At 39.3% G+C, this 14,967-nt stretch overlaps 3 protein-coding genes and 1 non-coding gene across 17 annotated transcripts; 3 read left to right on the top strand and 1 right to left on the bottom strand.

The window, feature by feature from the left end:
* Positions 1 to 316: 316 nt before the first annotated feature.
* On the bottom strand, positions 317 to 2,856 carry LOC133730007 (ras-related protein RABA5a). 2 transcript variants are annotated; one of them, XM_062157647.1, is made up of 5 exons: positions 2,758 to 2,856; positions 2,505 to 2,550; positions 2,285 to 2,364; positions 1,508 to 2,181; positions 317 to 939 (listed from the first exon to the last, which is right to left on the bottom strand). In XM_062157647.1, exons 4-5 carry the CDS (start codon positions 1,845 to 1,847, stop codon positions 599 to 601), a joined length of 681 nt encoding a protein of 226 aa, XP_062013631.1. In that variant the 5' UTR covers positions 1,848 to 2,181; positions 2,285 to 2,364; positions 2,505 to 2,550; positions 2,758 to 2,856; the 3' UTR covers positions 317 to 598. The 2 variants fall into 2 exon arrangements, with proteins under 2 accessions (XP_062013631.1, XP_062013632.1); XM_062157648.1 differs by lacking the exon at positions 2,758 to 2,856 and having other exon boundaries at positions 1,508 to 1,979; positions 2,096 to 2,181; positions 2,505 to 2,676.
* A 3,531-nt stretch (positions 2,857 to 6,387) lies between these two features.
* Positions 6,388 to 10,186, top strand: LOC133730006 (inositol transporter 4-like). 10 transcript variants are annotated; one of them, XM_062157646.1, is made up of 7 exons: positions 6,388 to 6,594; positions 6,837 to 6,938; positions 7,470 to 7,592; positions 7,766 to 8,172; positions 8,289 to 8,396; positions 8,573 to 9,178; positions 9,438 to 10,186. In XM_062157646.1, exons 4-7 carry the CDS (start codon positions 7,852 to 7,854, stop codon positions 9,921 to 9,923), a joined length of 1,521 nt encoding a protein of 506 aa, XP_062013630.1. In that variant the 5' UTR covers positions 6,388 to 6,594; positions 6,837 to 6,938; positions 7,470 to 7,592; positions 7,766 to 7,851; the 3' UTR covers positions 9,924 to 10,186. The 10 variants fall into 10 exon arrangements, with proteins under 10 accessions (XP_062013630.1, XP_062013628.1, XP_062013627.1 ...); XM_062157644.1 differs by having other exon boundaries at positions 7,412 to 7,592; XM_062157643.1 differs by having other exon boundaries at positions 7,396 to 7,592.
* Positions 10,187 to 10,601: 415 nt separating this feature from the next.
* On the top strand, positions 10,602 to 10,682 carry TRNAL-CAG (transfer RNA leucine (anticodon CAG)). The gene has a single exon. It is a non-coding gene; the product is annotated as a tRNA-Leu (tRNA).
* A 294-nt stretch (positions 10,683 to 10,976) lies between these two features.
* Positions 10,977 to 13,981, top strand: LOC133730003 (inositol transporter 4-like). Of its 4 annotated transcripts, none has more exons than XM_062157631.1 (5): positions 10,977 to 11,105; positions 11,485 to 11,683; positions 11,767 to 12,281; positions 12,417 to 13,025; positions 13,254 to 13,981. In XM_062157631.1, exons 2-5 carry the CDS (start codon positions 11,548 to 11,550, stop codon positions 13,737 to 13,739), a joined length of 1,746 nt encoding a protein of 581 aa, XP_062013615.1. In that variant the 5' UTR covers positions 10,977 to 11,105; positions 11,485 to 11,547; the 3' UTR covers positions 13,740 to 13,981. The 4 variants fall into 4 exon arrangements, with proteins under 4 accessions (XP_062013615.1, XP_062013617.1, XP_062013614.1 ...); XM_062157633.1 differs by having other exon boundaries at positions 11,477 to 11,683; XM_062157630.1 differs by having other exon boundaries at positions 10,977 to 11,126.
* Positions 13,982 to 14,967: the final 986 nt, after the last annotated feature.

The raw sequence follows: 14,967 nt of genomic DNA, 5'->3' as shown, positions 1-14,967 counted from the left end.
AGACCAATTTTGTAGAGCGGTGGACCAACTTCTCAAGGTCGTAGCCTATATTATCTCGAGATCAGACTAAGCTAGTCTACCAGCCAATGTAAGTCTGCATATGTATCAAATTGATCTACTTGACGTATTAATACATTAATATACAGTACATGAATCCTTGTATTTTACTTGTGGAACTCAACTTGTGTAACTTTTATACAATTAAAAGTGAATAAAATTGACCAGAGTAAAAGCATGACATTTTAGGTAAATCTGGATAGGGTAAAATACTAAAATGCAGCATTATCAACAGATGAAAGAGGGAAATGGTCAGAAATACAGTGCATAAATATCTGAACTTTGATAATTGTATTTTGGCCAAAAGAAAGAAACAGAACATTGTATAAGCTTTGTAATCCTCCTTCAGATCATTTACATCTACTTCAATTTTCTTTTCTTCCACCCAGATCGAGTGAAAACATGTTCCTTGAATTGACATTTAAACAAATTCAAAAAATTAGATCACATGGAGAAGGGATGCAAGGAACTTGAGTGGAAAAAAAGAGGGCATGTAAGACCCGCCAAAAAATTCCATCCAGACCTCATTTGTTGTGTAGCTCTAAGATGAACAGCACCCACCTTTTTTTGGCTCTGTACTTGCTGCTTCTTCGTTCCCATCTCCCTGTAAAAGCACCGTCTTGCCACTCCCCACCCAGCTAGGGTCCTGTTTCTTGAGCTCCTGGGACATCATTACTTTTCGACTTAGTATACTGTAGATCTCCTTCACTACCGTCTGAAAGGCGGCAGCAACATTGGATGAGTCGAGAGCAGATGTTTCCATAAAAAACAAACCCTGTGCTTCTGCCAAGGCTTTGCCTTCAGACGTGGGTACCTCCCTGGCATCCTTAAGATCTGACTTGTTACCGACAAGTATCGTCACAACATTCATGTCGGAGTGAGCTGTTCAACAGTAGATCCACCTGATCAATCTCAGTCCATCGCATCAATTAAAGGTAAATGCTAGTAAAAAAATTTGAGGCCACTGGGTACAGCAGGATAGATTGACGGGATAGCTAACTAAACATCAACAAAATCAAAGCAGTAATAGCAATATCCAATGTGAACTATAGAGCATGTGATAAGACATAAACCCAAACCATTTCATATCCAATGTAAACTACTGTAAAGTGATATTGTTGTGGTGTTCTGCATTTTATTGACAAACAGCAAAAGGAGAACAAAGCCTTTATCCTCAATGCTATTGGAAGATATATATTTGCAACTTCTCTAACCAATGCCTGCAGCATTAAACATCACCAGCATCTTCCTCAATGTTTCAATGTCTAGAAGCTAATGATTCATACAAATTACACAATGTGTGATTTATTACTTCATGTTACCTAGGAGGCAAATTAGGATTGAAGATTATGTTGGAGGAAAAGAAAATCCCACTTTGCCAAACAAACAGTGTAGAAAGAAATATGTACCAGAAAAAAATAAAATCAAGGAACAGTGACAAAGCACTTACTGTGGAGCTCATTAAGCCATCTGCCGATACTATCAAATGTCTGATGCCTACTGATATCATAAACCAAAAGAGCACCAACAGCACCTCTGTAATATGCAGATGTAACAGCCCTGAACCGCTCTTGACCAGCCGTGTCCCATATCTGTGCTTTGACTTCTTTACCATCGATAACGATCTTTTGGGTTTGGAACTCTACTCCTATAGTTGACTTTGAATTAGGGAAGAACTCATTTCTAGCAAATCTTGCCAGCAAATTAGATTTTCCAACGGCCGAGTCACCAATTAAAACAATCTTGAAAAGATAATCCTCAGTCTTTTCTTCCTCGGACTGAAAAGCCATTTTCCAACTCCACAGATTTGACAATCTATAAGACCATAATAATGATAACGGGTACCATCGATGGCTCCTTATGGCCCTACTAAACTATTAAACATCCAACTTTCCCCTACTGAAAATGAGGAAACGAATGGTCTGTACAACAAGAATACCGTTTGACAGAGGAAGAGTGGATGGCAGGGAAGGAATATAAAAAGGCAAAAACTTTTCTGCAATTACTTGGACACAGCATAGACGGAATCTGAAGCTACCTGCATTACAAGGCTAAGGCAGGAGCAAATATAGTAGCTTCCTCTCGGCTCAACTACTAGATTCTTTCTAACCTATCCGAATAGTCCTGCAGCATCAAGAAAGCATAAATCAAATGTTAAAAGGGAAGTTAGTTACTCTTCTGTAAAGATCAGTATCTTGGCCTCAGATGGGCTATTAATAATTAATACCTCAAACCCTTATTTGACCTAAACTTTGGCCCCCTCCCCACTCCAGATTTCCCTCCCAATCAGGGCTTCAATGTTGAAACCTGAAAATTAACCACAATGGGTTACCTTAGTTTTGCAAAAACTGAACACGAAATTCGACATTACATTTGCATTAACTTGAATGATCAACACCAGATTGATTGATTTGATATAAATATATGCATCAAATAGAGAAATTTACCAGATTGAATATGGATAACGGATCAATAACTTGGACGCGTCCAGACCTGCCACAACCCGATCCATTAAACCATTTTCTCCTCACAAATTCAAAGCCACATAACAGACCAAATCACATTGATGACAAATGAGAATCAAAATTTTCAGAAAAAATAAATTGACATTGGGAGATTGAAAAGAGCCATGAGGGAATGCAAATCTAAAAGAGTAGCGACATTTTGGTAAAATATAGAGGGAGAGGGAGAGAGAGTGACCGTGGAGGGCTGTGATCGACGGACGGGAGTCAACGACGGAGATCGGCGGAGAAGGGTGATAGGAGGCCAGCGGAGAGAGGTGGGAGGATAAAGGCAGAGAGGGTCGTCAGAAGCACACATCGGACAAATGGAGAGGTGGGGGGGGGAGAATGAGGACAAAGACTGATAAGGCAATTTCGGAATTGTCTCAAAGACTTGAGGGGTTTTCCGTCTTATTAATATCTTCACTTTCAACGTGAAAACCGTAACAGTAAAAAGCATGTGTTTTTTTATCATTTATTGACCAAAATTTAAAAATTGGACTGCTCAAAATTATAGCATTAAAGCGTTTGAAATATCACATGAAATGAATTGAAAAACGCAGAGATTTGGATCGAATTTATTCAAGTTAAAATTTTGACACAAATATGTTTCGTTTGGATGAAATAATTTCTATTTTGAGTAAATTGTTAGTCTTTAGGATTAACTCAAGTAGCGAGAAAAAGGGGGTTTGAAAGGATGGGTGCCGAAGTAGCGAGAAAAAGGAGGTTTGAAAGGATGGGTGCCGAAGTGGAGATGTGATGGCAGATGGTAATAGAGGTCATTTTAGTGGCAAGGATGATGGCGGCCAGTGTTGTGCTAATCGGATAGTGGTGGCGGCATCCAATTAGACTTCCCCGCTTCATTTTGCTTTGACAATGGCAATGTTGATAAGGTGTTCATATATACTAGAACGGATAAATGTGATAGTGAAGGTGACAGTGAGTGCAATGGTGGTGATTTCAATGACCACAACAATTTTGTTGTTTATGGTGACTGTTGCGACGATGGGAGTGAAATGGTAAGTGTTAAGGTGGCAATAATATCAATAGAGATAACGGTTGAGATGATGGAAATTGAGACAAATAAAAACGGTGAAAGTTGTAGTTTTTATAGATAGCTCACGTGAATTTGCCACCTCTAACATCACTTTGTTCAAAGACTAAACCAAATTATAGTTGACATAATTAAATTCAAGGTATGACTTCTAAAATTCACAAATTTTCATATAGAATTTTACCAAAACACAAAACTACTAAAGAAACAAACTTTTTTTTTTTTTTTTTTTTTTTGAGAAGAACTAGAATCCATTAATAACCAAAAAAATTACAAAGCATTGGAATAACCGGTTGTGGTATCAACACCACGACACATATTCCTACCAAGATCCATAGTTATGGGTCCGTCACTAATAGTAACATCCATGAACCGAAAAGGTCCAACCCCTAACCAGTTTTTACGCCTATCACCCCAGGCTACAAAGGACGATAACCAATCCCGAGTGTCACGATACGACCTCGTCACCAACATCCAGACGAACCACTCCACCCTCTTCCGCACCGTGTCCATAAACCGCCAGATCACGTGCAAGGGAAATCCACCTTTCCGTTGATAACCAAACAGCATCGAAATTATAACATATTGTTCCCGGGAATAACGCCAACCAAATGGCACAACTACACAACCACCATGACTCCCAAACCCTAGCTCAGTTGAGTAGGGACTTATTGATACTAACCAAAAAACTAAACCAAAAAAGAAAACCCTAAAGTAAGCCAAACGAAGACTACTGAGACCCAGAACCATGTCCCAAAGAGCCGCCACGGTATCCCTGCTAGCACACATTCTCAGATCGATACACACATCTGAGATGTCTCCCACATCAAGACTAATCTGCGTGAGGCCAGTCAAGCCACCACGAGAACTCCACCCCCAACCCAACGCATCCGTAAGCCTCCACCGCTGCCAAAATTCACGCCTGGACTCCAGAACTGCCCAGAGCCTCCAACCCCAATAGCACAGCCGACCACCGTCGATCCACCAACCAAAACCCATCTGCACAATCATCACATGCCAACCACCAAACCCATCACAAACCAGAACCAATGTGGGAGACCACCAATCCCCTTTTCCCCGTCGATCTGAAACACTCTGATCAAGGCCCGACGGAGCAACCCAGCCGAACGATCGCCGCGACAAGATTGCCATCGACTTCTTAACCAGATCGGAACAACCAACAGTGATACCGCCGCCACTCCCCAAGGCAACAATCCATAGGTAACCATCGCTGCATCTCCTCAACCCCCCGTCCGGCAGCACCCACCACACACCGGCGAAGCCATAGGCTCGCACCGCCGTTGGGGCGCCGCCGGACGAGAACCACCAACCACGAACGAGATAACCCAAACTGTGAGAGAACCCTAGAGCTCCGAGAGAAACGGCCGTATTAGTTTTACTATGAATAATACTAATCCTAAAGAAACAAACTTGATATTGCATAAAGTCAGAATTAGTGGAAATTATAGTCGGGATGTATATGTTTTGGATCATACATGGTTCATCAGATTAAGTTTCACGATATGAGAGAAAACACTGATATAGGTAGGATTGGTTACAAGTTTTATCAAAACAGTTGGATTGTTGGAATATTCATTGTTTTTTACTATTTAAATATCTAATATAAATACAACGACAGTTTATGTACAAATGAGTACCAATTAATTACCCACCAGATTATGATTTTGATGGTTGATGTTCATATATCAGATAATGACTAAATCATTTCAACAACCATATTAATATCTAATTAATTACATGAAGATTCGGGTCAAATGGATTAGCCATAGTGCCTGCACCATCATAGGATACAATCTGATTTATGAGAGTTGTTGAGCACTTTCCCTTGCAGATATGCAAATAAATAAGGATCCAAACGCATTGATGACCATTTATGTGTTTAAGTTGCGTCTTTCAGTGTGCTCACAAACTCCTACCATATTAAGGTTAAGTAATACATTGTGTTGTCCCCTTTTCTACCTCTCTTTTGGCATTCGGTTCTTCTTCTTCTTCATTCTGAGTTTTTTTTTTTTTTTTTTCTTCAATTATTTTTATTTTATTTATTTAATCAAGAGTGAGGTAGCAAGTCACCTTAATTACGTTAACAACATTCAGTCAGTATTTGAACCGAGGTTCACGAGCGCATAGCAGACATTACTCCGCCGTAAGCGCATGAACTTGAAAGTCCCTCTATCCCTCAAACCTGTCCACAAAAGGTATTCTATTTGTTTTGGTAAAATGTTTATGTTGGGTTTTGTTTACGTCGAGTACGATTTTATTCACAAACTAATATTTCCTCCCTAATTAGTTGGGAATGCATAATGGCATATGTCTCCTTTTCAATCATTATATGCTTTATCCCAAAAATCCAAACCCACTTTGATCACCCGTAATTATCCAAGAAAAAAAGTTCCCACTCAAACTTCCAAGGGACCATTTTATGGGACAGAGAAAGTGAAGTATAATGCCATAAAATTACTCTAAAAAAGAACGTGTATTAAGGTAATTTGAATAAGAATATGTTTTCAAGTAAAAAGCTGACTAACTTTGTGGATTTGTAGGTATCTCCAGGAAGTAGAATCCAACTATAAAACAAACTGAAACCATTATTCAAAGTACGAGTCCTAGTCCTACTCTTGTTCTTTCTGGTTCTGATGTCAAACTACCAGTCAGCATTATGGTTCTAAAATATTCCACAAAGTTCCAGAATCAAAGTTTTGGTCCTACCATACTACATATCCACCAATCATAGGATGATCGATCCATTGTCAGCTTGACTCGGAGAGCTGGAGATTATTCAAAACTCAAAATTCAAAAGCACATGTTTTGATTATTTTCTCAATCTTTTCCCAAATACGTGAGAAACGCCTTGCATTACGTTTTCTTCGGTATGGTAATTTAATAACGTTCACGCTGACAGCATTGACTGATTTGTCAATTATCTTTTGCCTTTATCCAATCCAAGAATCCTTTTGCAGATAGGTAATTACTCCCCTCTGTAATACTCACAGTCGTCACAGTCCGTCTTACTCTCTGCTCCTTAAATGTCTGCGTTCTATGGAAACTCTCAACAATAAAGGAAACAGTTTTCAAATTTTATTTGGATATAAAAAAGTCATAAAGACAGAGATTTACCTGGTTTATCCAAAAGAGATTATATAAGGGTAGTACCGTAGTAGACGGATTAGACTGGATTAGTTTTAATTTCCAACCTCATATTTCAGAAAACCCACAAACATCCAAAGTGCTCTGCTTTCGTCTGTGAAGAAGAAGAAGAAGAAGAAGAAGAAAAAGCAAATAGAAAAGAGAATACTTGAACATACCAGGTAATTTTTTCTTTTTTTCTTTTACCCAGCATGCTTATTTCTTGGTTTTGATATTGGAAAGTTTCATTCTTTTCCAGGATGTACTTAAAAAGATTTTGTTTTTGTGATTTCAAGTAATCGAATTTCAGTACTTTGATTGTATTATTTGTGAGTACAATTCCAATGGTGTTGATTTCTGTCAATAATTTATTGCGGTCTTGTGGAAGAAGGAAATTAAGAATGTCAATAATTTGAGCCTGCACATACAGCTTCTTTCACATATATAGCTATTGTAAAAAAGAAAGAATATTCAATATAATTGTCCTTGATTTGATGCTTTCATGACGGAATTTTGATGTCTTCAGGACAGAAATAGGTTGTATTTTACTTTTGATATGATAGATTTCGTTTGATTTATTGTCCTTGTTTTTCTAATTTTCTTTTTAATTATGCTGATCTGCCAGTGATTGATTGATAGTATAATTTCAGTGTAGAGTAGTGAGATTACTTCATAGCTTGTGGGATAATCAAGTATATCCTACATGGAAGCAGGACACCCGGCTGCTAGTAAGACAGAGTTCACAGAGTGTTGGAGAACAACATGGAAGACCCCTTACATTTTGCGTCTCGCCCTCTCAGCTGGTATTGGAGGCCTCCTTTTCGGATACGATACAGGTGTGTAATATCAACCCCAACAATTAGTTAGTTGATTGACAAAGGGGTCTTCTTGACTTAATTCAACTGTATTGTTTGAGTTACTATTGGATGTGAATTCTGGGGTAGTATTGTAGATGTGGATTATGTGGTTGTGTACTGTAGATGTTGATTCATGGGGTACTGTATTGTAGGTGTGATTTCTGGGGCATTGCTGTACATTCGTGAGGACTTTCGTGAGGTTGAAAAGAAAACATGGCTGCAGGAGACAATTGTGAGTATGGCAGTTGCCGGCGCCATAATTGGTGCTGCAATTGGAGGATGGATGAACGATGCTATTGGCCGGAGAAAGTCAATCTTGTGTGCAGATTTTGTGTTCTTCCTTGGTGCAATAGTCATGGCTGTTGCACCAGCTCCGTGGGTGATCATAATTGGAAGAATTCTGGTTGGTTTGGGAGTGGGTATGGCTTCTATGACCTCACCACTATACATCTCAGAATCTTCTCCTGCTAGAATCCGGGGTGCTCTTGTTAGTACAAACGGTTTTCTAATTACTGGAGGTCAATTTTTGGCATACCTCATCAATCTTGCCTTCACCAAGGTACCTAACATTACAATGTATTCAATCTGCACTAGCAAATAGCATTTGTATGTTCTAATTAAGTGCTTTTTGACATTCATGCTCATTGTGATTGTTGAGTTTTGAATCTGTTTCAGGCTCCTGGAACCTGGCGTTGGATGCTTGGAGTGGCCGGAGTTCCTGCTGTGGTTCAGTTTGGATTGATGTGGTCACTCCCAGAGTCTCCAAGGTGGCTCTACAGAAAGGTGATCATGATCAAAGCCTGCCTTAATAGATTTATCTTTTCATTGGCCATATGGTCATTTCTTAATCTTAACCTATGATAAATTTCTTCTTGTCCACGACTTATCCACAATTCCTTGTATTATGTTAAGGACTTGATTTGTATAATAACTGATCACTGTTCTTTCTGTTATAACAGAATAAGGTAGATGAAGCCAGGGCTATCTTAGAGAAAATTTACCCTGCGGATGAGGTTGAGAATGAAATGAAAGCATTGCACGAATCTGTTGAAATGGAAAAGGCTGAGGAAGGAGATGTTGGTGATGGCATCATAGCAAAACTAAAGGGTGCATTCAGCAACCCTGTGGTCCGAAGAGGACTCTATGCAGGGATCACAGTCCAAGTCGCTCAGCAATTTGTGGGTATCAACACTGTCATGTATTACAGCCCAACCATAGTTCAATTTGCTGGATTCGCATCCAACCAAACAGCAATGGCACTTTCTCTCATCACTTCTGGCCTCAATGTGGTTGGCACACTCATCAGCATGTGCTTTGTGGATAGATATGGAAGGAGAAGGCTTATGATCATTTCTATGGTTGGAATTATTATTTGTCTAGTGGTGTTATCTGTGGTGTTTTTCGAGGCAGCAGCTCAAGCTCCTCGTATTAGCAATTTGGAATCAACTCATTTTGGTAGTAACTCTACATGTCCGGCTTATGTGTCTGCCCCTAATCCAGCCTCATGGAACTGCATGACATGTTTGAAAGCTCAGTGCGGCTTCTGTGCTAATGGTGTCTCGGCTGTAAGTGCTACTTCACTTTTTTCTTTTGTGTATTTGCTTTCTTAATTCCATTTAGTTGTGTTAGACAAGGGTTATTATCGCAGTTAATACAGTAGGAAAATCAGTACCATACTTCGTCCAAAATCAGTACCATACAGTTCATAACAAGAGCTGATGTCCCACCTAATCAGCTCTTGTTATGAACTGTTTGTGATAGTAACCCTTCCCTTTATCAAGATTCAACCCTTTATTGATATGTTCTTCCCTTAATTGTTATCAGTATGCCCCGGGAGCTTGCGCGGCTTCAAATGTTGACTTGAAAAAGGCATGTGGTGGAGAACATCGTGTATGGTACACAAAAGGGTGTCCAAGCAGAATTGGATTCTTTGCAGTAATCCTTTTGGGATTGTACATCATTATCTACGCCCCTGGAATGGGAACTGTACCGTGGATTGTGAACTCAGAGATATACCCTTTGAGATACAGAGGCACATGTGGAGGGATTGCTGCAGTGTCTAATTGGAGTGCCAATCTGATTGTGAGTGAGACATTTTTAACCCTCACTCATGCTTTGGGATCTGCCGGCACGTTCCTCCTCTTTGCTGGGTTTTCTCTCATTGGACTCGTATTCATTTTCTTCTTGGTACCTGAAACTAAAGGGCTGCAATTTGAGGAGGTTGAGAAGTTGCTTAAGAAAGGCTACAGACCCAAGTTATTTGCTTCCAAGGACAAGGACACCAAGGAAACCAAGACTGTCGAACTTTGAGTTGCCAACAATCCCTACGTAGCGTTTCTAATAAAGTTTTTAGTAGAATCCTCTTTGGTTAGTTATACTGGAGACTGCATGGCGTTTGTGTGTGACTGTGTGCAGCATTAGTATTTAGTACAACAACAAAAAAAACAGATGATCAATGCTCGTCTGTCTTTTTTTTTTTTTTTTCACTGTTTCTTTTGCGGATGCCCCTATTGTTTGAACCTAAAAGAGGCATTAGTAATTGTACTAAAGAATCTTTTTCTGGTTGGACTTGATCATATTTCCTTATTGAATTGTTAGGTAAGCCTAGTGTTTATCAGATCTCCATTAATATAGTGAGTTGATAATAATGGAGATCTTGACATTAGATCATTCGAGTAAAATCTGTTCGTTTTTATCCGTTAATTATACATTTAAGATAAATTAACGGTTCGTTTTTGCCACACTCCAAGATAAAAGAAAAAAACAAGTCCGTTAATTATATGTTTTAAAACCAATAATAACTCGCTTACTATATAGATAGTATTATAGATCGCAAACGTTCCACCCTTTTTGTACTGTAAAATTTTCGATTTGTGTGATTAATGTATGGATATTCAACCAGTTTAATCAAATTTCTGAAATTATTTATTCTCAAAAAAAAAAAATCCTGAAACTTTATCTAATAATATCTCGGATATAAGGCACAAGGTCAAGATGGCCGAGTTGGTCTAAGGCGCCAGTTTCAGGTACTGGTCCGAAAGGGCATGGGTTCGAATCCCATTCTTGACATTATTTTTTTACAATTTTTTTTTAATATTGACAATGGTTGATTCTATTTCACACATGCCAAATGCATTCATTCTGTTTTATATGCTAATGCATTAAACGACTGGATGGTAAACAAAATTTCTCCTACTTTAAATCGGTCAATGCACTATCTTACGATCAGTAATTGACGGAAATTAAGGTTACATAAGTAAGACTCTGAGGTGGAGAAAAATGTGTTGAGCCAAGAGAATCCCACATTCTCGAAAGTATTTAACAAACAACTTTCTTCTATCATATATACATCCAATACAAACACTATGAAAAATTTATTTTAGCATCCACAACTGACCTTCTCCTTTCATCTATCTCCAGAGAATTTCAGCGTCAACAACTAGAAAATGAAGAAAGGGCTCAGCTGAAGAACAATTTTCTACCAGTCACTTAGTAAGGCACACAAAACTCCATGTATGTTCCAATGTTGATTTTTCATTTTCGAGTAAGTAATCGAAATGAGCCAATGTATTGAATTTCTAATTTATCTGAATCCCTCGGAGTATTGGTAGTTCCGCAGTTAAGTAGGAATTAGGATTAGGTTTGATCAAAACCAATATAACAAAATTTTACAAAACAAACATACCTAATATCTATTTTCGTGTAGTGAAAACTATATACAGATAAGACATGTCTGAGGCCTTTCGTTTAGAACAGTTGAACAATATTATAAATTGGAATAGTATGACAGACTTGTAATTCATATCCTCTTCAATCCGAGTTCATCTTCCACATGTTGAATACATGCTCTAACTAGGGATCAGTTCTGCAGGCATAGAAGTTGAATTAGTACATTTTCAGCGCGCAGTTCGGATTTTCTTTCAAGTAGAGAAAAATGGTGGAAGGAGGAGCACACCCCTCTAGTAAGACAGAATTCACAGAATGCTGGAAGACTACATGGCGGACGCCTTACATTATGCGCCTCGCGCTCTCTGCTGGCATTGGAGGCCTTCTTTTTGGATATGACACAGGTTACTTAGATACCATAATCAAAACCAGGAAACAATAAATTCAAATGGAACTTCATAAACTAATTGAAACTTGCTTAATGTAGGTGTCATTTCTGGGGCGCTGCTATACATTCGTGAGGACTTTGACGAAGTTGACAAGAAAACATGGCTGCAAGAAACCATTGTGAGTATGGCAGTTGCAGGCGCTATCATTGGTGCTGCAATTGGAGGATGGATGAACGATGCCCTCGGCCGCAAGAAATCAATAGTAATAGCAGATGTGGTGTTCTTTGTGGGTGCAATAGTTATGGCAGTGGCTCCAGCTCCTTGGGTGATCATCATTGGAAGAATCATAGTTGGTTTGGGAGTTGGAATGGCTTCCATGACCGCACCCCTTTACATTTCAGAAGCCTCTCCTCATAGAATCAGAGGAGCTCTTGTTAGTACAAATGGTCTTCTCATCACAGGAGGTCAGTTTTTGTCATACCTCATCAATCTGGCATTCACCAAGGCTCCTGGAACATGGCGTTGGATGCTTGGAGTTGCCGGTTTACCAGCTGTCGTTCAGTTTGTTTTGATGTTGTCACTCCCTGAGTCTCCAAGATGGCTCTACCGAGATGTATAACCGTCAAACTCTATCCTAAACTTTAGTCATATACATTATTGAATCATACTCCTCCAGAACTTAATTTTTTGTCTAACATGGTATCAGAGACATTTACTTAAATCCATTATTTGTTTGTTAATGAAACAGAACAAGGTTGACGAAGCTAGGGCCATCTTAGCTAAAATCTACCCTCCAGAAGAGGTTGATGATGAAATGAAGGCCTTGCATGAATCCGTCGAATTCGAAAAGTCTGAGGAAGGAGCTATTGGGAAAACCATGATCGAAAAACTAAAGAGTTGTTTCGGCAACACCGTGGTCCGAAGAGGACTCTATGCAGGGATCACAGTCCAAGTCGCTCAGCAATTTGTGGGTATCAACACTGTCATGTATTACAGCCCAACCATAGTTCAATTTGCTGGATTCGCATCCAACCAAACAGCAATGGCACTTTCTCTCATCACTTCTGGCCTCAATGTGGTTGGCACACTCATCAGCATGTGCTTTGTGGATAGATATGGAAGGAGAAGGCTCATGATCATTTCCATGTTAGGAATCATCAGTTGCCTTATCGTGTTAGCTGGAGTGTTCTTCTATGCCGCATCTCATTCTCCAACTGTTAGCCACTTGGAATCCAATCACTTTGGCACCAACACTACATGTCCAGCTTATGTTTCTGCTACTAATCCGGCAGCATGGAACTGCATGACATGCTTGAAATCAACAGAATGCGCCTTCTGTGCTAGTAAAGTTGAAAATGTAAGTACTACTTCACCTCTAGCTCTTAAAAAACCCGTTTGATAAACTCTTTCGGATGACCAAAGTCGTTTTCGGTACTATAGACAGAAACACTCAATAATGCTTTCTAGACTATTAACTAAAAGCACCCCCTAAAAAGCAATGCCCTGCCGGTCCTCAAGTCATTACCTAAATTTGTTAACTAATTTGCATTATTGCTCATCTGATTTTGCTTTTAATTGTTCGCAGCTTGCCCCGGGAGCTTGTTTGGCTGCAAATGATAACATAAGGAGTCAATGTCGTGGAGAACATAGGGTATGGTACTCTAAAGGGTGTCCTAGCAAAATTGGTATCTTTGCAGTCATTTTGTTGGGATTGTACATCATTGTGTATGCACCTGGAATGGGAACTATTCCTTGGATTGTGAACTCAGAGATTTACCCATTGAGATACAGAGGCACTGGTGGAGGGATTGCTGCAGTTTCCAACTGGACGGCAAATCTCATAGTGAGTGAGACATACTTGACCCTCACCAAGGAACTGGGTTCGGCTGGAACTTTCCTCCTATTTGCTGGGTTTTCTACCATCGGGCTTATATTCATTTACTTCCTGGTTCCTGAAACCAAAGGAATGCAATTCGAAGAGGTCGAGAAGTTGCTTCAGAAGGGTTTCCGACCTAAGTTATTTGCTCCAAAGGACACCAAAGGCAAGCAGAAGGTTGAGGGGTCTGCTTGAGCTGATCCACAACATTAATTCGCCGGTGAATAATTCTAGAAGGGCAGGACCATATCGTCATATAGGATGTATAAGTAGGATGTATATGTTTCAAACCTTCAATAATGTGGCAGGTGGGAACTCATGTAGGTTCCAAGCATTCAATAATTGTATGGTCAAGCAAGAGTAGGATTTGCTACATACCCGAATAGTTTCACTGATTAGATTCACCATTGATACAATTCATCAATTGAGCTTATGTATGTCTTGGTGCCATAAATGGGGCATTTGTAAAGCTAACTGACATGAAATTAGATGGTTCGAAACACAGTTTCAAAACAAATATCTCCAGCCTGAACGCCGCATCAATGTTTTGGCGACAAACTAGTGAAATATTAAACCACTATCCTTGTAAAGAAATTCAAGGAAAGAAAACAATGGTGGAAAACCCACACAATTTGCTTCAGGCATCCAAATACAACAAACAGTGGAGACTAAAGATTCTAAAGACACACCGACACCTTGCCATACAATTCAAAGCTACTTCAATATTGCGCCAGACTGACTTTAAAATTAGGAATTGCAACCATCCAAATTCCAAAACAAACAAACAAACAGAGGGACAAAACATATACCTGCTGTGCCAGCTAATGCATGATTAGTAAGGACAAGGAAATATAAATAAGGATATACAGAGAACAAAAGTTTCAAAATCTCTTGCTTGTGGGGTTGGATCGGTTGGTGGGCTTCGCAAGATGAATGCATGGGACAGCAGGTGAACCACTTTACACCAAAGACAATCAGCTCAAGGGCTCTACCAATAGATTACATTTCCCCACCCAAATAAGTATCCAGAGCAACAAAATAATCTATATCATTTTAAAGGGTAAAAACGAGTACTTTCAGTTTGGCAGCTGAAGGGAGGAATGAGTATAAACTATAAAGCTCGTTTACGTTGGGGAATCAAGTCAAAAAATGTTAAACAAGGCCTAGTTCAGAGCAGCTTCTGGTTACTGGGGTCATAAAGTTTAATATTCACACTATCATTTTAATAGTTTACCTTCTGCTGTCACACAAGCAAAGCATAAAGTTGTTTTCGCTATTATGCAAAGCATAAAGTTCATGTAGAGGCGTGAGGCAAAAGATGGAGAATAGATAAAGGATTAGCATCACGAGTTGAGTTCAAGATTCCAGTTCAGGTACCACCAAGAGGAATCAAACACAAGCTTTCGACTTTGGAAAGAAAGAA

Source organism: Rosa rugosa, chromosome 2 (genome assembly GCF_958449725.1).
Source record: "Rosa rugosa chromosome 2, drRosRugo1.1, whole genome shotgun sequence".
Classification (NCBI taxonomy): Eukaryota; Viridiplantae; Streptophyta; class Magnoliopsida; order Rosales; family Rosaceae; genus Rosa; species Rosa rugosa.
This window is presented reverse-complemented; position numbering and strand designations above follow the sequence as displayed.